At 39.5% G+C, this 23470-nt stretch overlaps 1 protein-coding gene and 1 long non-coding RNA gene across 4 annotated transcripts in view; one reads left to right on the top strand and one right to left on the bottom strand.

Annotated features, from left to right (window-relative positions):
• Window positions 1–2401: 2401 nt before the first annotated feature.
• Window positions 2402–23470, bottom strand: part of GRAMD2B (GRAM domain containing 2B) — a 43795-nt gene continuing 22726 nt past the window's right edge. For all 3 annotated transcript variants that reach the window (XM_040580106.1, XM_040580108.1, XM_040580107.1), the window contains 13 exons: window positions 20947–21069; window positions 18844–18931; window positions 18478–18544; window positions 17444–17547; window positions 13846–13941; window positions 12810–12881; window positions 12609–12689; window positions 11807–11918; window positions 9960–10082; window positions 9682–9769; window positions 9139–9240; window positions 7302–7395; window positions 2402–3701 (listed from right to left, as the gene is read on the bottom strand). In XM_040580106.1, coding sequence (XP_040436040.1) covers window positions 3660–3701; window positions 7302–7395; window positions 9139–9240; window positions 9682–9769; window positions 9960–10082; window positions 11807–11918; window positions 12609–12689; window positions 12810–12881; window positions 13846–13941; window positions 17444–17547; window positions 18478–18544; window positions 18844–18931; window positions 20947–21069 — 1192 coding nt within the window. In that variant the 3' untranslated portion in view covers window positions 2402–3659. The remainder of the gene's footprint in view (window positions 3702–7301; window positions 7396–9138; window positions 9241–9681; window positions 9770–9959; window positions 10083–11806; window positions 11919–12608; window positions 12690–12809; window positions 12882–13845; window positions 13942–17443; window positions 17548–18477; window positions 18545–18843; window positions 18932–20946; window positions 21070–23470) is intronic.
• Window positions 7394–8611, top strand: LOC121081245. Its single transcript, XR_005825620.1, has 2 exons — window positions 7394–7859; window positions 8167–8611. It is a non-coding gene; the product is annotated as an uncharacterized LOC121081245 (long non-coding RNA).

The raw sequence follows: 23470 nt of genomic DNA, 5'->3' as shown, positions 1-23470 counted from the left end.
AGTGCTAGCTGCATCCTTCACAACAACTGTATGATAAACTTGACACCCCTCAGCCCAAGCAGTTCAGGTAACTGACTTGGCAGAAAACTAATTCAACAAGCCCTCAACCCATCCAGCCTCTCCAAACCCATTTCTGCTCCTTTCTTCTACCTGTGAAAATGTGTAAGAAAATAACAACTGGGAATATGGAAGAGTGGAGAAATGGAAAAAAGGACTTTTCCTCTTGACAGCAGCCTGAAGACAGAAGAATTCCAAACCATCAGAAAATCATGCCTATAATATACTTCCATGTCATGTGGTTCTGCAACCCTCTCCCTTTCCTCCCAGCAATTTTTAGCCATTTGGTAACCTCATACTAATGAGGTGGAGAAAATAATTTCAAATTAGTCTCACCAGGCCAGGATGTAAGTCCACTTGCTGTACATTGGCAGAATATATGTGGAAAAGTCAGGTCTGATCTATGGCTCCTACCCACAACCACCAAAAGTGTCTTGGGAGTTTCCTCAGAATTCATTTTCTGAGAAAGAAAATCAAGCAGCTGTTTGCTTGTTTGGTTGTTTTTTCTCCCTTAGAGTAAGCAATCAGACAAACTGAAGAAAGTTGGACTAAGATTGCTAAGAAAAAATTACTGCATCACCAACTACAACTACAGAAAATGTTAGTGATGTGTCCATGTTGCCTTCCATGTATCTGCAAAAGCATCTTTCCAGAACTAGGTCCTTTGTGGCTGGTGAAACCCAGGTTTTTTTCCAGCCTCTATGCTGTGAGGGACAACAGACAGAAAAAACTGGAAAAACAAAACCAAAAGAAGTAAGAAAATTGGCTTTTAAAAGTAATTTCTAGGCAGCCTATGCAGCTAATTATACATGAACATTATTAACACCGTGCACTAAATATTTGGTGTATATTTCTGACTTCCTTGAAGTCACACATCTTCCCACCTGCTTCTGTAAACTAGCACTTCACCTTTGACAAATAGCAAACCCCCTCCTCGAGGCCTTTGGACTACATACCAGAGATGCTAGTTCAGGAAGCCCCCTTAGCTTTTTGCCCGACTCCCAGCCTCGCAGCAAGCACCTTTTCCTTGCTCATCACTGCTGCTGCTACTTCCCACCCAATCAGGACTGGGGCAAACTCCCCCTCTTCAGTCACAAGATTAGAAAACCTCTCACACTTCAAAACTTTGTCCCCACTGGGTCTTGCGTGTGCTCTGCCTCTCAGATTGGAAGCACTGCAGTATTACGCGCTGCCCAGCTGTGCACTGACTTCTGAACAGTATGACATCCTCAAGACATCCTCCTCCTCCCTCTAGGAAAAGGAGTGAGGGTACCAATGGACGAGCAGAGGTGAGGTGGCAACACTGAATTGTGACCTGAGCCACAAGCACCAAGCACCAGTTCTTTCTTCAGAGTGTAATTTGCTTCTGTTTTGAAAGACACTGTTACACCTTTGTCCAGACTCGCCTCCCCTGGCATGCTGCTGCCACGGGCTAAAGGGCATGTATCCACCTTTGATTACTCATGCAGGCTGGTAATTACTGTGTTCACTTATGGCAAATGATAAGGCGTTAGCCTGCCTGCTTTACATAAGGCAGATGCCAAATATTATCTCTCTTCCTTTGTTTTCCTATAGCAAAGCACATCTTTGCTGATGTAATGGAATAACAGGCTAACACAGTTCAGCTGTTGCATATAATCAAGCTTCCCTGAAGTTCCTTTGATAAAGGTGACTTGTGGCATCAATTTTTAAACCATAAACAGAACTACAAACTTCTGTTACTGATACAGAATTAAAGGAAGCTGGGAATAAGGGAGAAGATAAGGTTAGAGTCCAAAATATTCATAAGCTGTGTAACTGTGGAAAAAGATAGCAGTAGTGGAAAGGATGGAAAAAGAAGAAAACTTAACTTATTTCAATAGGGCTTTTTTTGTGAAACAGAGTATTCCAATAATTTCATGACAGCTGAGGAAGGAAAGGCAGAGGCTGCAATAGGGAGAACCATGAAAACTCACAGATTTCTGACAGACCGTGCTCAGATGGAACCTTGAGCCAGGCAGGCACATTAGAGAGCACATAGGGCTCTCCAAGCTGCTTCAACATTAGGATACTCATCCAATGTTCTTAAAGGTGAAATCACGTGAGAAAACTATTAAAATTTCCTAAGAACTCTGGAGGCCAAATTTACTCCTGCTGTTTGGTCATTGCAGTCTGGGAAGACCTCAGGTACAGCTGAGTAAGAGGAAGCACATCAGCAGGACGCAGCTCGCAACCCTTCCTGTGGGGTACTGTGTTTTGCACAAATTTTGTACTGTATGAGCCTCATCATCATGATTATCACACTTGACCAATATTCATGCTGATGGATGGAACGGAGTTCACCTAAATTATAGTATCGAGCCGCTTGTTTTAAAAAAGTTTATTTAAACAAAGTGGGTACATTTCACAGAAATGGTTATAAAATGCATAGCATATTATAAACAATACTGTTACTTTAAAGATACTAGTTTTTATTATCCTAAATACTGCTTTTTAAAAACTAACCAGCCTGCTTGGTGAATTAGAAAGCTAAAAATCCCCAGTTATCCCATTTAGGCACTGTGAAAAAAATAGTACGATATCACAAAGCAGGTGTCCACTTCTTCATTCATTCTAGTGATTGTATTGCTGCATCATTAATTCACCAGTTCCTGTTATGTGGAAATACCTGTTCCCTGGAGTCACATACCACGACTAGATTTCCATCAACTGGAGCACAAATTGCACTTGTTCAGCTAACCAAAACCCCATGCAACTCCAAGGAAAGCTGACTCGGGGTCTTCACACCGATTAACTTAATGGACAGAGACTATGAGTGGACAAAAAACCTAGCAGTTATTCTAAGCTGTGCAGGTATGTCACATCTATACTGCTATTTATAAGCAACTTGATTTTAAGTTGGCAAGTCCATACATATTTCAAGCTTGACTTCAGTGGAAACTGAATCCCCAGTTTCCTTAGGTCTGTAAGAAACAGACCTTACCCTCAGCGGCGATGCAATGCCACAGAAAGCAGAATTGAGCCTTTTCACAGCACCTGAGAACTGTGCATGCCTCGAGCATTCAGAACTTCACATAACCATATTCAGAGGTGACTGTCTTCTGATCTCTGGGACACCCCAGCACAAAATAGTAAAAATGTATAGCAAAGCACCAATCCATAACCGCAACTGACCAGCTTATTCACACAACACTTCAGCATGAGTCATGACTGAAATTCTTCCCATTTACACTTGTATGATGATAGCAGAAAGCAAATGCTGAGGTAAAAAATTGATGCACCAGGTTTGTGCTGGTGTAAGCAAGTCTAGAATCAAGCAAGCTATAAAATCCATTAATTCACACACAACAGAGAAGAAAAAAATCCCCTTATTTTTAAAGCATATATACGTACATGTAGATCAAAACATACATGTTGTAGATCAGAACATACAGGTTTTCAACACTTATAGATACATGCTCAAGAATAAAATGACTTTCTGCATTATGACATGAGCTTTACAGTAGTTTAAGCTTGGCTTGGACTGAAAATAGAGAAGCTTGAACTCTGGCCAGCAGAGCTCCTTTGGAACTGTTTTCAAGAGAGAAGAATGAGGTCTGAAGCAGTCCAAGAACATCGACGTTTCATTCACGATCTTCAAGTAGTTTTTGTAAGTTGTTCTGTATCTTAGAAAAAGGAGAGAAAAATAATTGGGGGGCAGGAAGCGTTACACTGCATTAAAAAACCCAAGACATACTCTTCATTATACTCTCTGCCTGCATCTTAATTCTGTCACAACTATTCATACCAATGGTATTAATGCTAAATGCTTCCTGACCTAGCCAAAGGAAACATCTGGATACAATCAGCTAGCAGCACACCTAGCTTTCATATTACGAGCATCTCCTGCAATTTCCTCCTATAGATTCTCTCCTTCATAAGGTATAAGAAAAAAATGATAGGAAAAGACTAGAGCTAGAAAGAAAGGGACAAGAAACCCAATTATTTTGAATCTGATCAAAACCCATTAAGAGCCTCAAAGTTGCCGTTCAGGTTTAAGTGAATAATTCACAAAATTTTGTAACAGTTTCAGCTACACAGTTGCCTATGAGGCGTACGCAGCAAAATAAGTCTTTTAACCATTAGCAGGTATGTCCCATTTGCCTGGTTCAGTGTATTGTTTGTGGGTTATCTTTCCTTAGTTACACTGAAGGCAACACCAGCCAGTCACATCCTCAAAGATGATTTGCACAGACCCATTTTACGAAGCCTATTTATCTTTCATCTCCTTGTCCTTAAAAGCAGAGAGGGGGGAATATAGTGGGTCACATTCCCTGGCACACGTGTTCTCTGTATCTTAGTAACTAGCAGTCACTGGCTGCAGAAGGTTTAGTCACAGATACTTTCAGGCTTTAATTTGAGGAGCCATTATACTTCCTGTTCACAGATACCACTTCTTAATCCTACCTCATTTCTAGCCCAGATGCACACGTTTTTCAAGTGGGGCATTTTGGGGAAAGGAGCACAGGAAGAAGCACCTAATTTTGCAAGAGTCACTGAATGCATACATAGGATTTTCCTTTTAACAAGCTACATTAGAATAAGGGAATGAGTAACATTAGGCCACGTTTTCCCTCCCCCAGTTTAACACTTTACACTCTGATAGACATGGTGCATTTTAACAACCTGTTAAATTCACTTAAATGCCAAAGCAAAATTCTGCTAAGCCATGGCAACTCCAAGTATGAAGCTGAGCTTGCAAAAAGCTCAAGGTCACACTGAAAAAGTCATCGCAACATACTGCACTGAACGCTTTTTAACTGGAGAATAATTTCTACTTTTTAGTCTAGATAATGCCTGTGCTCTAGCTTACAATGCTGCAGTTGCACAGGAAACAAGGTGAGAAACAAGTTACACCGGAACTGTCAATGCCACCTGTGCTGCTGAAGCCAGCTGCAGTCAACTACTAGCACTTTTCACTAAGGCATATGAAACAGTAAAGCAGTAACTTTGCTCCGAGAACATAAAGCTATTAGATTTCTACCAGTTTTGCAGTACAAACATCCTGTTCTAACCACTGCTCATCTAGATTAGACAGGGCTGGGATGTGACAATATGCAGCTACAGGCAATACTCATTTAGCCTGTATGCATAGTAGCCGATTGTCTCTTGAGTATTCGGCAAATACAAGGGAAGAGTTAAAGGGTCCAATCCTGTAGACACTAAATGAAAAAAGCACTGACTTAACACTCTAAATCAGGACAGAGGGCCTCTTCTCTGGGGATAACTGAATGATCTGATCATCCAGCTGCTTTTTACTATGTCTCCAAGCAAAGACTATATAAGGGAGTGGGAAAGTGCCTAGCCCTGCTGCAAAGGGCTGGCTGGCAAGCTTCCCACTGAAACGACGTCTCTCATGAACCATCTTGCCAGCCTGTCCCAGACAGCTGGAAAGCAGTGACCTCTTAAATGACCTAATTTGGCTAAAGATTGTATCTGCTAATCCTCTGGTAAGTATTTTCCTCTGTATTCATATTCTTAGCATCCAGAGCATACAGAGGAGTTAAGCTAGCATTATTTTAGACTTCCACCACAGCCAAGGGGGTGGAGGTTTGGGCAGAAAAACCTCTTTTTGGCAGTATTTGTAAAACCCACGCCACACAGGTAAACAGTGATATTATGTAACCCTAGCTTTATGCTACTTGAGAAACTTTGTTTAGGGGAAAAAAAAAAAAAAAAAAAGGTATTAAAAGACCTTGGCATGCACTCCGATTTAGAAACAGTGCAAAAATATCTTCTGTGACTTAAGCACACAGGAATTCAAGTAACCTTTGGATTGGCTCCACTGATACTTTTTTTGATGCTTGGCCAGTGTACATGTTCCCAACATGTAACATTTCATGCACCTGTATTGTGCGCAGCTGTCATGGTTTGGGGGTGGGGGGACAGGACAGGGGGCTGCAGGGGCAGTGGCTGCCCTGTGCTGGATACAGCTGTTCCAGCAGCCTCCAATGGACCCACTGCAGGGGCACAACTGAGACCCTCAGCCAAGACTGTGGTCAAGCCTCTAGGAAAGTGTATTCAAAAAAGGGGAAAAACACCAAACAGAGACAGGAGCAGAGTAAGATGGTGAGAAACAGCATAAGGAACACCAGAGTCTGAGAGGGAGTAGGGGGAGGAGGTGCTCCATGGCAGAGAAGATGTCCGTGCTGCAGCCCATGGAGAACCCATGCCACAGCAGGTGGTTACTTTCCAAAGCACGGAGGCCCTTGAAGGAGCCCACCTGCAGCAGGGGGAAAATGGGGAAAGAAAGGTGCAGCAGAAAGTTACTTTCTGTTAACAGCCTACCAGCCCCACTTTGGAGGCAGGGAATGGGGTGAGGAGTTGGGAGTGGAGTGAAACTGAGCCTGGGACAGGGGGGAAGAAAGGCAGCGGTGTATCGTTTGTCCTTGTTTCTCACTACCCAGATCTATTTTAACTGGTACTACATTAAATTGATTTTCCCCAAGTCAAATTTGTTTTGCCTGCAACAGTAACTGGTAAGCAACATCCTTGCTTTTACCTTAATTCATGAGCTTTCTCATTCTATCTTCTCCCCCTGCCCTGCTAGGAAGGGGGAGAGCAGTTGGCTGTGTGTCTGACTGCTGGCCAAGAGTAGCCCACCACAACAACTAAAACGGAAATAAAGTCTGCACACCCACTTTTGTTTTGCATAGGTTTCCAATTTACGTCAGCAAGTGCATTTAGTTTTGCAATTAGAGTATAGTGAAAACTAAATGCCAGGAATACTCGGAATTACAAAATTGGTGCAGCAGCATTTGTGTCACCAAAACAGGCAGATTCCAGCCACTTCATGTGAAGAAGCTGACCACACATGAAAGCCAGCATTGTTTTTCTTTATAATAATTAACCCCCCCCATAATCTCAAACAAAAGCCCCAGACAAAAAAGTTCATCAAATAGTAATAAAGGTTAAGTTCAGAATCCTTAGCCTTGATGGACAATAATCCCTCACTGAAATCATTACATGCAATAATCACTCCTGAAGTGTACATTTATTAGTATTCATGGTTGTAAGCCTCAGCAAAAGGCAAAACATTTACAGATACCAGTGCTTGTACTTGTGTTAATTTATAGTCCAAAATCCAGTCCTTTGTCTAGGAAAACATGTCAGCTTCTTGTACCAAATTTGGGGGTAATTTGGCACTTTTCAAAATAACAGACTATAGAAGTTCCGCAAGAACCGGGTTAGTGTGTCAGAATTTGCATTATATCATAGGAAGTTACCTTTTCCAATTTTATAAGATTAGCAGTTAACTCATCACAAAGGGCATCAGCATTAATTTGCAGATGAGATCCCAAACCTTGGTGCCCTGCACGTCTGTCAAACAGAATAAAGAAGTAAGTGTGACAGAAGCAAAACAGAGTAAAACAGAACTGAGAGATACATGTAGATGGGAATACAGTGGCAACATTGTAAACTGTACTTGTTTACAGAAACAAAGGCCTCAGTCACTTATGCACTCTTGACCATATTCTTTATGTGGCCTCATTCTCCAGAAGTTTAGACAGAAAACTTTACAGCTATTTCCACTGGCAATAAGTTGAAAAGTTGCATTAAGTTCCATGTCCCGTGACTTGAAGGAAATCAAAAAGTCCAACCCCTTGACACTGTAGAAGTGCACATTAGATCATCCTTTATCTTGTACTGTTTGAGATCAGAGCAGCAAAACCCAGGCCCTTCTCCTGTAAGAGTGCTTCAGAAGAGGGACACAGCACACTGTTAATAAAAACATGCCAGAAGTGGGAAAATGGCTTTTGACATTGCCTGCTCTTAGAGACAGGGTTACCCCTCTCATTGCATTATGGATAAAATATAAATGCAAGCCTGTTTAAGATAAAGAACGATATACTTCCTACTCCTTTTTTATGAAGAATTTAGCTCTGTCTTCTCACCCGTGCATACAAGTCCTACTGCTTTCCACAGAAATCAGCTGAGAGCAGCTGGATCCTAAGCAGCACCAGTCACTGTTCAGTATGACAAGTGCACTGTCAGTGACCTATATGTCACTGACAGGTCACCGAAGAAAGCTGAATTGACAAGCACACTTATTGAAGAACTTGCTACAGGTTTGGAACACTTTGCAGACAGTTCCACCCAGTCTTGGTACAGCTCTTTGGAGTTTACTTTCCCTGTTTTTCAGGTGGTGCTTCTCCAGCTATCAGCATTGCCACTCAGGCTGCAGGTGGCTACAGGTCTTGCACAGAGATTTACAAATAGCTTTTGAAGACATGTTTTTCAGACCACCTCAGAAAAAATCACGTATAAGAAGGGGAGAAGAGTTAATGCAAAATTTAATGTTGAACAAACTGGTCAGTATTCTCAGCAGTATCCAGTTAACTACCTTCTGCCCTCAGAGAGGAGTAGGAAGCTTGGCATACTGCTGTGGTGTATGCCCCTTGCACTGCCTACCCATGCAACTTGGAGATTGAAAAAAAGAAGTAAAAACACAGGGGCAGACAATATCTATGACTCTAGCTACAGAATGGGACTGTCTATGGAACCATGGCCCCTTTCCCTATTTCCTCTTCAAATACACAAAGAACCTTCCCTTGGTGTGTTTGGGGTTTTCTTTGTTTTGGTTTGGTTTTGTGGTGTGGATTTTGTTTATTTTATTTTAGAAAAACAGGATATCAATTTCTAAAGAGAATATAAGCAGCCCAAAGCTTCAGCAAACATTATACAAGCAAGTCAGATTAGCCCAAAGATTATGAAGTAACTTCTGTCATCTTCGGCTAATCAAATAACATCAAGAGCAAAGACAGAACTTATACCTTTTCCACAGAATCGTTGCTCTGGAAAGGAACTGATCACTTCCACAGTTTACACTGAAGTTACTCACAGCTATATGAAACATTCTCAAGGCAGTAGTATACCATGACATATCACATTTTTACTGAAAGTCTTAAACAGAAAGCTGTGAGATGAGGCTAGTACAGATACAAGAACTACAGCACACTGACGTATCACAAGGGCACTACAATATGACAGTGGTTTCCAAGGAAAATAGATGAGCATGACAAATACTGGAAGATTTCCCGAATTTTACAGAGCGTATCTTACTCCTTAATATGTGAATCAAAGGATGTGATGGAAATAATACGTTCCTCCAGGACACTGATTTTGTATCTCATGTAGAAGGTAGAAAATATTAATACACAAACCCTGTAAGAAAGGAAAATAAGGTACATCAGTTAATCAAAACTTTAAAGGTACTTGACAAATTTAATGCTAAAAGCCATTTAAATTGTTACTTGCACATGTTGAATAATAACGGTATCATTCTTAGAAACACCTCAGGAATACCCGTAAGTGGCAATCAGACAGTTATGAAAATCTCAGCCCTGAGTATGGCTTTGCTAAGTGACATGTAAACTGAACTTGCAAGTAGTTAGTCTTTAACACATCCTGAACCAGAAGACCCTTTGCTTTTAAAAGTGAAAGGCCTGTTAGGTAAGCCTGCCCCAGCATTTCTACTTCTGAGAACTATAAAAGCCACAATTCTCAATGGCTTCCTTTTTTCAAGTGAAGCTTAGATTGCACTAATCTATGTATACATAAAAAATCATAGTATTTTGATAATACTGGTATTAATTGCTAACTTACAGAACTGCGTAAAATATAAGTACATGGTTCAGAGATAAGAGCTTCTGGGTCTTCACTTTGTGGAAGAACCTGAAGGCTTCAGAATGGCCTACGAGGACAAGAACCAAGCGTTACTTTGATCAAAGCAGACATGGCACACGAATCATTTTTAGAAGCACGCAACAGATAATATAAACATAAGGATAAACAAGAAAGTTCTTCCAAATTACATGAACTGACATAACTATGCAAACTTATCCCTGCTAACTCCAGCTGAAGATATGGTCTTGACTCCTTACCATTTCGAGGACTGTTTCGGGCTTTTCCATCAGGTCCACGTTTACTGTGTGCATCTGAGCGGAGAGACTTTGCCTCAGTCTTGGAAACTTTCAAGTGAGTCTGTGTCTCAACAACATGATAATCTGTCAAAAGCAAGATTTTTAATAATGATGAAATATGAAGTCAAAGGAAGCTGTCGGTTGCTTAGGTTAGTCGAGGAATAGAGTAAGAAGAAGATTTTAAAAAGTGTATTTTTGTACTTGGACAGAAAGCAGCATTTGGTTTAGTAATCTTAAAACACATTATTGTAATGTGTAATTCCACATTATCACAAAATATAAAGCATCACCTGGACTGGAAAAGGATGATGCATTTACATTTTAAGATCCTTTGAAGGATGGCAACCTGTACAAATTTTGAAGGTTATCACTGAATTTCCAGTCAGAAGATTATACAGGCACAAAAGTAATCTCTCAAAAGGACTGACTATGCTATAGTAATGATTCCAAGTGACTTTAAGAGCAACATCAAATGGAGATACTGCATTGTTACTTTAAAAAGATTACAGTTCTCTTTCCTGTTTTTTAAATGTGGATAGCTCTTGAAAGAGATAGGACAGAAAAATTCAGTCGCACTCAGTTTTATTCATGCTTTACTTGCACCCTGGACTGCTTGAACGATGCACAAGAAACAGAATCACAACTGACAGATGTACCCCCCTTCCCCCCCCCAGTTCTTCTTCCTAGGGTGATTCTTTAACTGCGTGTTGGTTTTTTATTTATGGAAAAGGAAAATGGAAAGGTTTGAAGTAGTTATTAGCCCTAAGGAAGTAACACAGGAAATTAAATCATTATTCAGAAGCATTCATGTGGCAAGTGATGACACCACGATTTTCAGGTGTTTCACAGATGCCACCAAACAATTAAAAATATGCACACAGTAAATACCAAAGACCAATGAAAGCAAACAGCCCCAAATCATACCACTGAAGAAAAGGCACACAGCAAAAGAGAAGAGTTAATTAAAACTAATGTGACAGAAAACAGTTATAAAAATGATAGTGTTTAATTTAAAATTAACAGTAAATGTTTCTTTTTCTACAAATAATTTTATAGTCAACATGGAACCTGGAGTAGTAACATAACAACACATTAATATGTTAATATGTATTAATTCTACAACAGAATAATACCATAGCTTTTTCTATTAACATTCAATATATGCTACATAAAACAAGTTCTGCTGTACTTATGAACTTACATGCAGTGAGTTTCTACACAGCATTCCTGCTAATTAGGTGAATAACTTGAGGCATATTAAATTACAAAGAGCACTGTTAAGAACAACTTTGGACAGTATCTTCAAGTGTCTTAACTGCAAAGAACAAAGTGAGGGTTTAAAAAACAAACCCACAAATCCACATGTCAAAAATAACTTTTTTGATGACCAAAACCCACCACAGTAAAGGACATGATTTGTACAGATTAAAGGAAGTTACATTGTGACTTAAATGACTTTAGAGGTTTTTGTTTGCTTGTTTTTCTTTTTTTAAAATGAGGAACATCTCCCACACTATCTCTGCTAGCATAACTCATGGGGGATGTAGGGAGCAAACAGTACATGAATAAATAACTGGAAGCAGTAATGACAAGTCAGATCTGCTGCTGACCAAGTCATTGCCTGTGTCTGGATTGCAAAGGGACAAAATAATAGAAACACAGCTAACACGGCTTTGAGGAAGACCTGGAAAACGACACGATTCTCCAGGACTGTGGACAATGTATATTTCACATCAGGCGGGGATTAGAGAAGCAAAACTGAGAGCTAAACAGTTCTCATCTTCTTGGGCCTCCACAATCTCACTCACCTTGGAAGCATTCCAGCTCTGGGGTCTGCGAGCCTGTGCTGCTGGACTCTTCCATCTCTTGCCTCCGCTGCTGCACTATTCCATCCAGATCAGAATAGTCTTCATTGAAATCCTGATGGGGAGAAAGCATCACAAGAAAGCTCAGCTCTGTTCTAAATCCAATCAACCTGATTTCCTCTGACCTTCCTCTAGAAACTGAACCAATAATTACAGATTTAAAACTGTTAAACAATGAACAATCTCTGTTATCAAGCTGTAGAGATCAAGTTAGCAAATTAAGTCCCTCTGATCAATTCAAGCCTCATCCCCTGCCACTGTTTAAGTGAGGATATTAAGCCTGTGTAGAGAAGAAAGACACTTCAATTAAACAAACTGAGATGTCCAGGACAGGCATTACTGGAATTAGAATCTGGTCATCAAATTGCCTACATGTCTTTCAGATGTCTGAACTGGCTCACAGAGGAAGGACTGCAACTAGAAACACTTCAAAAAGTGTCATGGCAGTCAGAAAAGCAACTTTAAGTTACTACAGAGCACTGTGAAACTTGACTGTTAAACAGAGATATGCAGAGCACATAGACCTTGGAATATATCCAAAGTGCACACACGTATACATACTGCATGTGATCAGATGAAATACACTTAATGCTAATCATTCCTACTGCCTCCCAATGTTAAAAAAATCGTGGAAGTTTTAGAGGACAGATGTCATGATTTCCTTCAGTTGCCTTTCTTCAGACATAAATGGTATTTGCAATGAAAGCTGCCATGCAACAAAAGAACCAACATCTAAGCCATTTACCAAGGGCAGAGTTGTAGGACGATCAGCTCTGAAGCTGTTTTCTGCAGAAGAGGGATTTGGACTGTTGCCCATGCTTTTATCCTGAAAAAAGCAGCAGTGTTAACGAGGAACATACTCAGAAACTATCCAGTATTTAAAAGCAGAAAAGTGGTAATAGGGAACACAAAGCTATCTATCATCTTCACTCCCATTAGTACTTACCTCAAGATGTCTACAGATAGATTTTAATAGCTTGTAGGTAGTATCTCTGGAGAGTAAGGAGACGAACATGTACTGAAAAAAACAAAAGTTCCAAAACAGTTTGAGAAAAGCATACAGTACAAACTTTAAAAATAAGTGATTTTGCTGATCAAGTAACTGTTTTCAAGAACTTTTGTAGAGCAGGAAAACCCTCCACTCCTTTTAAGCCTATGACCAGGGGTTAATCACAAAGAACACAGAACAGGCCCATAAAAGTTACTATGTCCTGCTGCAGAAACCAGAGGATAGTCCAGATCTGTTCTTTTTTTAGGAAGACTTTGCACATTATGTTATACTTACCTCCTAAAAAACTACAAACAAAACCCCAAAGAACCACAACTCATTTTTTTTACAGTCTCCTGCATCCACAAAATGTTTGGGCAATGAAAATGGGCTGGCCTAAAGCTGCTCTTAGGATAATCATATCTTCTACTGATTGATGCAATTATTATTCCTGAATATCACTGTAAGCATATGTATTTTGTGCATCTATGGTATTGCTGGTCAGGTAAGAGACCCAAGTACATGAAAGAATATGTCAGAGCTGCCAACAAGGCAGATAATGCTCTGCACACACACTTCATGACCCAGCTGTTTCAGTTCCCCCAGTGCAACTACACAGCAGTCTTGGAGAATGGGGACGATAGATTACAGAGGTGAAAACCAGAGATTCCATTTCTTATTTTCTTACAAAGTTCTACATAGCTTTTTTTTAGTGCAGATCCAAAGACCAAAGACAGAGGGTTAGTAAGAGGAAGAAAAAAAAGGGTCCTTGCTTGTCACAAGAGAATTAGCAGAAGAGGCTAGAATCATCCCCTAGGAAACCAGGTTCTCCAAAGTTCAAAGTCTAAATGCCAGCTGTTTAAGTGGCCACTTGGCACTTTCAAGAATCCCTCCTATTACTGTTGAGGAGGGAGTTAAAAAAAAGAACAGGCAGAAAAAAAAAGAAAAAGAAAGCAAGCAGAGTGCAATAGCTTCACCCTCTACTAGTACTCACCCTATCTGTGACTGTTGCTATGATCAGAGCATTTGGCACAAGAAGGGCAGTTTTGGTCTTCTTCAAAAGCGTCACAGAGAGCGCAGGTATACTAATCTGAAACAAGATCAACGTAGTGTTAAGAGTACCAGTATGCACATACAAACCTACATGATCTTTCACAAGGAGCCAGCCTACCAGATGTGATAAACCAGATCTTCAACACTCTTCATTTAAAGATTTCTCTACTACATCCCTGATTACTAATATTTCACATGGAACAGGTATGGTTTCAGATTATTACTGCCTCTCAACTGTTTTTATTTCTGTTTTTATCAGATGCTAATCCAGGCTTTAGTTCACGTCTGTCTTTCCTGATCCCTTCTGGCTCTTACAAGACTATGAGCTCAGTGTACTGTAGAACATACCAGTTTTAAACCTAGGCTTCTTTGTCTAGAAACAAAACATTTTGGAACACATCAGACCAGAGGCTTGTTGAAGAATGAACACAGAATTCTTCTCCATACTTAGATCTTTTAGCCTGCAACAAGCAGCTGAGTAATCAGCTCATCCTTCAGTAATGTTGAAAATATAGACCCATAGACCCACTGACCGACTTAAACTGATTCCTGTGTGTGCCATCCAGACTGTCTACATTTACATTAAAAAGTTCTCAGTTTTCCTTCCTGCTTTACATCCAGTTTCATTAGCTTAATGCCTGCTAAATTTCAGAGTATTTCAGTTCTTTATAATAACAGAATATCTGGTTTGACTTTCAGTTGAAAAGCCTACAGCTTAGCAAGTTAGGCAAATGTAATAATCCTGGATACACATGGTTAATATACAATTCCTGTTCAATACTCCTTTGGCACACACTGTCACAACTACCTGAGAAATTTGGAAGTGATATTCAAAGTGTCCAAAGATTGTTCAAGGAGCAATCACAGCACTGCATCAAAACCACCAGTGTAGAAAGAGAATGAAGTTACTTTGTGTTACACAGTTTCATAAAACATTGCTAACTTTTGTTCAGAACAGCAACACAAAGTAATGAAATGAAAAATTGTTTTAGGTAACAAGGTATTTGTGCACGTTAATCTGGGTGCAAGAGTGACAACCACTGTTGAAGCATGGCTAGTCAAGTATCTGCTTGTAGCCTAAGGGCTAGAAACTTGGCTCTTTACTTGGTAGTTTCATTAAAGAAGTGTGCTGGCAGAAAGACTCCAAAGCATATTAATTTAGTTACTTTCAATCCCAGTCCCCTGTCTTAGAATCTGTAAAACTGGTCATCATTTGTTCTATTGATTTTTTAACACGTCACCTCTATTTGTCCAGCTTCAGAAGACTAGTCTTTTGAAAATGGGTAATTAAACAGCTCCTCCACTATATCTTTTCTTCTTAAAGTGGACATCGTATCATTCACAAAGTTTTTCAACACTTTTCAAAACAACTTTTCCTGGGAGTAGGAAGAAGGGAGCAGCTATGATGCGTGTTTGATAGGAAACCCCCAGGATCTTCAGGTAGCTAGAACAGAATCTGTGTAGCTTTAAAAAGGCAAAATGAAACAACAAACCAAAACATAAGCAAACCAGAAGATTTTTCAGCAGAAATGCCACTAAACAGTAACGATAAAAAAGCAGCTTAAAAATTTTCTTATTGGTTCCATTCACCTCAAAGAACTTTAAATCAGAGATATTAATGGCATTCTACTGCATGTTATTTTGATGGATAACATTACTGTAATCAAGATTGAGGTGTACTTCAGTGGGATTAGGTACTTGCTTATTGCACTGCTACCCCAGCACCAGATTAAGATGTTAACATTCTATCTGCAACAATAATTATTTCAGGAAACAAGGTTTACCTGCAGGCAACTTGAAAAGCAACTAAAATGTGTAAGACAACGTTAGCTCCAGGAAAGACTCAAGGCCAGTATATATAGCCAAACCAGAACTACCTGGAAAGAGAGCGATGTCTTTCAAAGCCTATTGAATCCTGCAGATGCAATCTTTTATTTTTGAATATGCACAGTGTTTACACTGCAGAAACAGTCTCCTGACTTGCATGGCTATTCCCTCCCCCAAAGCTTTCAGTAAAAAAAAAATATCTGCATGTAGAAGAATTCACATTGAAAAATTTATTAGAACGTGTAGACCTGCTGTTTCTCACAGTACAACACTTAATCACTAAGCTTAAATTGTTCTACAAGTTCTAAGCAATAGCAGTTTTGTGTCTTGGAAACTTTATCAGTGTATTTGACTGCTAAGAACGTGCCTTTTCCTGTGAAGCTTAATTTCCTTCTCCCCCTCCCATTACCTTATTTTTCATTATATCCCTGACCTTCCTGCTTTTTATTGATGGTATTCCTAAAAACTTTTGCCTGCTTTATGTGACTGAACAAAGCCTTAAGCATGTGTTGCAGGGGCAGGGGGAGATAACTGGCAGTATCATTGACATACACACCATTTACATTAACATACTGCCTATGACTAACAGGACCCATTAACTAGGATTCAACAATAATTCCGTTTCTTGGGCCAAGCAGTAAAACACAATAATCTAAAAGGTCACTATGAACAACATGTTGTTAATAATTTTAAGCATTTTTAAATTACTCCACCTTCTCAAAAGCCCTTTCAAAGATAGATGTCGTTCCACCAAAACAACTGACAGCAGAGAAGTAAGATACTCTCAACTCCTAAACTGGTTTCAGCACCCAATTTACTGACAAAGGTCTGGATCCAACCAGGAACTGTGTTCAAGGACGTACTTGAGAAAGAAGCCAAAGAAATCCTTGCAGCAAACTGAGCTGCTTTCCAATAAAAGCTCAAAAACAAAGCACAGTTTATGGAAACAAAACCACTCCAAAAGCTCCAGATCAACAGAAACAGAACACAAATCTTTTTGGAAAGGCTTTATTTCTATCTGTAAGCATAGCATTTACCACAGGGGACCCAAGACTTAGGTGGGTTGTATCTGCACCAAAAAAAGAAAGAAAAAAAAAAAAAAAAAAAAAAGAGTATATGACCTTGTAAATTAGGATCTTCCCAACTGTTCATGTCCTATTTCTGCTCTTCAATTGAGGCTCACAAGTAAAAAACTAGCAAACTATTTTTTCTTTCCCCATTCTCTGTTTATGCAGGAGTGCTAGAAGAATACCTCAAAGATCTTTGCCACTCAACTCGGAAGCCAGTTTTAGCTCTCCCTCTTTCATTGTCTTAATATGCTTGATTCTTCCCTCTAGTTCTCCAACTACAGTCTCATAGTCCTTATACTTCTCAGCCTTCCCTCCTCCTCTTTTCCATACTTAGCCCAAGTAAGATATTTTTGTACAGTTTGTGCTACATGGGCTTGGCAATGACCTCACTGCTGCATATCAGATCCTTTCGTTTCATCTGTTTTTTTCAGATAGGAAGTCCTTAAGAGAGAGACTCGATCTTTAATACTAATAATGCTCCAGTTCTACAGTGACTTTTGGGCATCACTTCTGAACAGTGATCGTATTCAATAATACTTAGAAGTATTAGTATTCCAGCATTGCATAATAATGTGAACTTCTGATTAATAACAGATTGTTAAGGAACAGCATTGCTGTTCTGTACACAAAGATTTTACTGACCTTAGTGTCCTTACCAAAAACCTTCGAATGGAAGCAAATCCAGTTTTCAGAAAGGAATAACTTTCCTTGGTACAGAATTTCTTTCTGCAAAGCACAGGTAAAACCTGAAAGAAATAGATACTCTATGATCTTTAAGGTAACTAAAATTCAAGCCAACTGTTACCAGTTTGGCTTTTGTTTTGCTCTTTTTTTGCAAAATCATAGTATGTTTAGGTTTATACCTTTCAATAAATATTGTCAAACCTTGAAATATTCAGTAAGTTTAACTAATACTGACAAGCTCAGAAGATTTCACAGGCCTAAGTTTAGAATCAAAATATATGAGAGACAAAGACCAAAATGTCTAATAACATACAACTGGCTCAAAGAAGCCAAGAATACTTTCTGGGAGAGTACTACCTAGCTTCCTAGAAACTTTTTTACTAGTTTTCAGGCAACATCAACTTTTAGCTCTACAGCAGTTGTCTGGACTAGATGACCAACCGAGGAACAACACACATAAACTAATACAGCTTTTACTTCACAGCCACTGAACAAATAATTTCTCACCCATGAACCTTTTTCTTTGCATTCCGTTCCAGAAACATGTTAGAAGTATCTATGTAGAATTCACTTGAATTCTACTACCACAGGGAACAGCAGAATCTTTAAACATTTTAAGTCCTTCTCCTACCAGTTTTTTTAAATCTTAAAGCATCATCAACAGCAAAAACTCAGGCTAGTCACTTGACCAGTGCTGTCTGAGCTAAGTTACACCTTTAGTAAGGAAGCTTCAGTACTGAAAAACATTGCACTAGGTTACTCTGCAAGTGCAAAGCAGGTTATGATTCCCACAGACTCCCAACAACTAAGATCGAAGTTTTGCAAGATTAAAACAAAAACACCCACTGCATGCAGAAGAAGGCCTTGTAGCTCTACGCAGCTGGAGTTTAAGGTTTTTAAAATTTAAATAGTTCCACTTGTACATCACCACAGTTGGCGAGTAACAGCCTCTTAGATCCACAGCCAGCAATGACAAGGGCGTTAATACTCACTTTGTTTCAGTGGCTCATCAATGGGAACATCTAGAAACAGCTTATGAAAGTGTGCATTTGCCTTCAGCTAAAAAACAAAAAGCCCCACACCCAGAGACACATACCTTATTAGACAGTCTTACAATCAAGTGACCCATTCCACTTCCTATCCTCCCAATATATTGTAATTTTGCCCACTTGTTTTACAATAAATCCTGATTTTTGCTATGTGACTATTAAGTCTGTGTCCTGCTTTACCCAGACTCTGATGAAAATGGAAGCTATGTCCTTATACAACCATGAACTATTAAACAAGGGGGTTTTCACGGTAGCTACATATTAACTCCTACTATACATATAAACAAACAAGTCCATCCTCTGCCCTACCTGATTTGAGGCACGTTTTTTCCTTTCAGTCTTGGAGTCACTCTTGATATCGACGTTCAGGAGTGGACTATCTGTGCTGCTTTTTGTCCTGAAGATCAAAAAAGGCATCCCATATAAGCTTGGCCTCAGTTCATTAGCCTTGAAAAGTTAGCAACAGGACGTGCTTTTCCATGAAACATATTAATTCTTTAGTAACTATTATCTGATTCATCAAGGATTATCCAGCAAAGAGGAGTGTATCTTATTCTTAAACCATGCCAGCCCTCACAGAAGGTTTTCTGTTAATTTAGAAGGGATATTCTAAATTGGTAGTTGTAAGGAAGTAGAAGAAGTTCAAGACATTTTTACAACTTAATGATTTATCACAGTGCTTAGCTCCATGTTTGTTTGGTTCTTGGTAACATGTGAAATACTAACACTAAGCATGTTACTTACTAATAGAAGATAAAGTAAGATAAAACTTAGTAGCTGAGAGTGCAGGGTAGTGTACTGAAAGCTACGAATTTGCACAAAGTATAAACTAATTTAGAGAGTGCAAAAGAGATAAAATACAGGTGCGTAAGTCATAGGATGGCTATGAACTGTGTAAGTGTAATGTAGCGTAATGAAATCATTAAGACAACCAGCAATCCTAGAGGAGATGAAAGGGAATTGTCAGGGCCAGTTATATAGGAAGCTGTACCTGTACAGCTCTAGCCATTCATACTAGAAAAAGAAAACCAACCAAAAACCCAACAGCTCTAGAGCAGAACAAGTACAGAAGAAATTCTCTCTGGATGGCTGGGAAAACGAGTTTTGTTTGTTTTATACAGAAGAACATAATGGCATGGACTGTTCAGAAAAACAAAACCAAAGCTGGGCTAACAGTATTTCATAAATCAGGAAGAGAAGAACATTATCCCTGAGAGCTATTTAGCACAGAACAAAAGCATGTCAATAGGCTATAAAAATAAGGTAGCTCTAATTTTTTTAGTCCTTCAGATGCAGACTGAAGAGCAGAAGGAAAAACACAACACAGGACCACTATACTGAAAGACCTGAAGAACATGTGCTAAAAATTCAATGGGGAAAGAAAGGTGCTACAAAAGCTTCCACTACTGCACCTTATCCTGCACAGTAAGTCTTCCTTACTTTCCTAGACTTCAGAGGTTCAATATTTCTAGTAAAAAAACGTAAGGGTGAGAGGAAGAGAATGCTCAAGTGTAATGGTGATATAGCTGGATTTAGGAAAGAGAATGTGCAACAAGATTGCTGCAGCAAGGGGACTGGTTGCATATCTCAGGTGGTCTCTCAGAAGAAAACTCTAAAATACTTGTGTATGTGTATTTGTGTGCTTATGTAAAGTACAGGTCCAACAGAAATGAACAGTGAGCCTTACAAAAAACCACTTATGCCAACCCCTCACCAGCACACACTCAATCAGTCAATTACATTGTAAGAAGTAAGACTGGAAGGAGAGTTTGGGGTAAAAAAAAAAAAAAAAGTAATCATGTATTTCTTCAAATACCTCCCCGTTGTAGATGCTTCAGGAAATTAAGTGATGTCTTTTAAATATCTGCCTTGTGACCAAAACCACAGTGTCAGGTTGACTGCTGACTTCTGTTCACAAAGTGGAACAGATGCAAAATTTCAAGTGGGATTTTAGTATTATTTTGTTTTCTTGTAGAAGAGTTTCAAAGGCATTCCAGTTTCCAACAAAGGAAGAATGACTATATTCACAGAGACTTTACAATAATCTGATGCAATATACAGCACAGAGTCCAAAATTAACACGTCACATTTTTACCATGGACAATCAACATTGCAGCATGAAAGAGTTCTGGCTACAGCCCAGTACTCAAACTGTGAAAAGGTCATAACTAGCAGTGGCACCAAGCAGTGCAAAGCATTTTTTCCTAAAACAGGGAATCTAAGCCAGCCCAAAATCTAAATTCCCACTAGTCTGACTGGTTGTGGTGGGTAACAGCAGTCCCTGGAAAGTGGCTCTGATACCTGTTTACTTGCATAGTTTCTTGCCAGTAGTTTCCCGAGTAGCTTCTTGATTGGATTGTAACCATTCTGATTATTTGACTAGAACAACACTCACAGCATTTCTCACATTACCTAGCACTGTCAACTTTTTTCCGGTCATCAAAATATTCCATTTCAGTGGTAGGGGTCTGCAGCAACACAGTAGGTGATTTTCCTGCCTTTCTTTTTTCATCTGTTCCATTTTCTCCATCTGAACTGCAGAGGAAAAAAAAAAATAGAAATATGTATTGCAGGATTTATACTGATATCAAATGCCACTGCAACACATTGACAATACAGCACATAATAAAGAACAAAATTACATATTTTATGTTAAGGTCCTGAAAAGTTTTCAGTTACTGACTTGATGGTATCATACATCTGAACAGTATTCTGAGTTCTGATACTGGAATTTCAGCAATGAAGAGAGGAAAGTTGAAATACTGCCATGGATATTTCAGTGCTCATAGAATTTGTAGCTCAAGCTTCCGTTCCAAAAAGAACGTCTCGTTTAGGAAAACTGCATTCCATGTTCAGTACTCAGACTTAACGACGAATGGAAATTAATCTGATCGGCAAGCTGGGAGAAAAACATCCTGCTTGACAGTACCTAGTGCTTAGCAGATTATTTGTGACTCAGGGTTGCAAGAGGAAGCTGGGTCCTATTTTACCTCTCATTTATCTATTCTATGAGAGTCTACTTGCAGGATTTTCACAATAAAGGGTCCTCTCAAAGTATCAAAAGCACTGGTTTTATTTTACAAAAGCAGCAGTGCCATCACAGTGCATTGCCTTTTCACAGAACGTGCCACTGCCTCAGAAAAGTATGTCAAGGAACTAGAGTCTGAGGGCTAGGAGATGTGTCATCAGAGCCTTTCATGGCTTCCCTTTTCATCATTTTCTAATAAAATGTTAACTCAGAAAATTTAGAGGAAAAAGCTGTCATTAATTGCAGAGTCTGAAGAATGACAACACCTTAAAATAAGACATGACAAATACATATACACACCCTCCTTTGGAAGACTAAAGCTTTAGAAAGACTACAGGATACTCTTAGCATTAAAAATAAAGCCAAACAATTTTGCCAGTTAATGTCTGGCCTGAATGACCTTATTTATAGAAGCTTTCCATTATAATGTTTAATTCTCAAATTTTATGGCAACAACACAGCCACTGCCATTATGTGATGGTGGTTTTACAATAAACATTTTCTTTTCCTACTAAGACAAGAGTTTTGCTGACAGAGGTTCCCAGACTAGTTTAGTCTCTCTTCTTTTAAGAAGGGCATAAAAAAATCCATTGCTTTGATTACACTTTAGTGAGTAAAATCAGAAGACCAACCTCACAACATCTTAATTGCGATCTAATGAGGCGGTATCCTACCCCCCAGTTAAACTAGAGCTTATCTCACAGGACAAAAGCCATGGAGTTTTGCCTTACTGGTGCTAGGCATCTTATGTTTACATAGAGCAACTATTCCCCTACCTCATCCTTCCTCAACCCTTAGCACTCCCCAACACAGGGGCACTGAATTGATACTTCTGAAGTCACGTGCTGTGTATAATTTAAAGGGTTACAGCACTAATAAAGTCAGTAAGGAAAAAACCCAATGGTTTCCCCACTGCTTCACTCTTGGAGGAGCCCTGACTGACCACAAGGCACCAGCGGTTATTTTCAGCCAACACAAACTATGCCCGAAAAACCCAAATAAGCAGTTTTAATCTGTTTAAGCAGAGAGACACAAGGTGTTTCTCGGAAGCATAGAGGAGCTTGTAATCCAAAAATCTGCAAATCCTGCAAATGTCTTAGTCACAGCCTTGACATAACACAGCAGTACTTTAAGATGTAGTTGCTTGAGTCTGGAGCCTGACTGGTGTCCATCTTCACCTTGGGCAGCCTGCTATTCTTACACAGCAACACTACAGACTGATCAAAGCAGCCTGTATCACACGCAGACCTCCATACTACAAGTTTGTTCCAAAAATACCTGTAACCCAGGTTTTGGTGTTCATTTACACCTGCCAGTTTGGTTAGATGTTTTGTTGCTCTTAAATGCTGTATTTACTTACCACTCATATTCCCTTTTCCTTCACCCATAGATTAATCCCAACTTCATGGTTAAACCTATGAGTCTCTCCTACCCTGTCTTCCCTATCAACCACTACTATTCCTGAACCACTACTGTCTCAACTGATTCCCTCTAGCTGCTTTCAAATGGCAGAGAGCTAGGGCATCTCAGCATGCTAATCCTGCTGACTGTTGTGTGTGGAAATGCTAAACTATCTCATGCCAGTCTGGTCACCTCTACAGGATCATCTTCTGCAGCTATGAACAGGAAGCATGTACCCAAACACTGTGAGAGTTTCCCCCAAAACCGTTTCAGGCATGAGGAGAGTAATGTGGCTTGTGTAACACATGCCACTGACAGTAGCGATTTTGAGTGTATTCCTACTAGCTGATAAAGTTTTGCTATGCCTATCCTTCACACTTCATTATGTGCCCCCTTCACATAATGAAAAACTACATAAGGACTTGTCTTTACTGTTCTGATAACTATTGCTCCACACAGCAGCTAAGTTCCTAGTAGGTTTCTTTATCAGAATAATCTTACCTGTCC

The sequence above is a fragment of the Falco naumanni genome, chromosome Z, assembly GCF_017639655.2.
Source record: "Falco naumanni isolate bFalNau1 chromosome Z, bFalNau1.pat, whole genome shotgun sequence".
NCBI classification, from domain to species: Eukaryota; Metazoa; Chordata; class Aves; order Falconiformes; family Falconidae; genus Falco; species Falco naumanni.
This window is presented reverse-complemented; position numbering and strand designations above follow the sequence as displayed.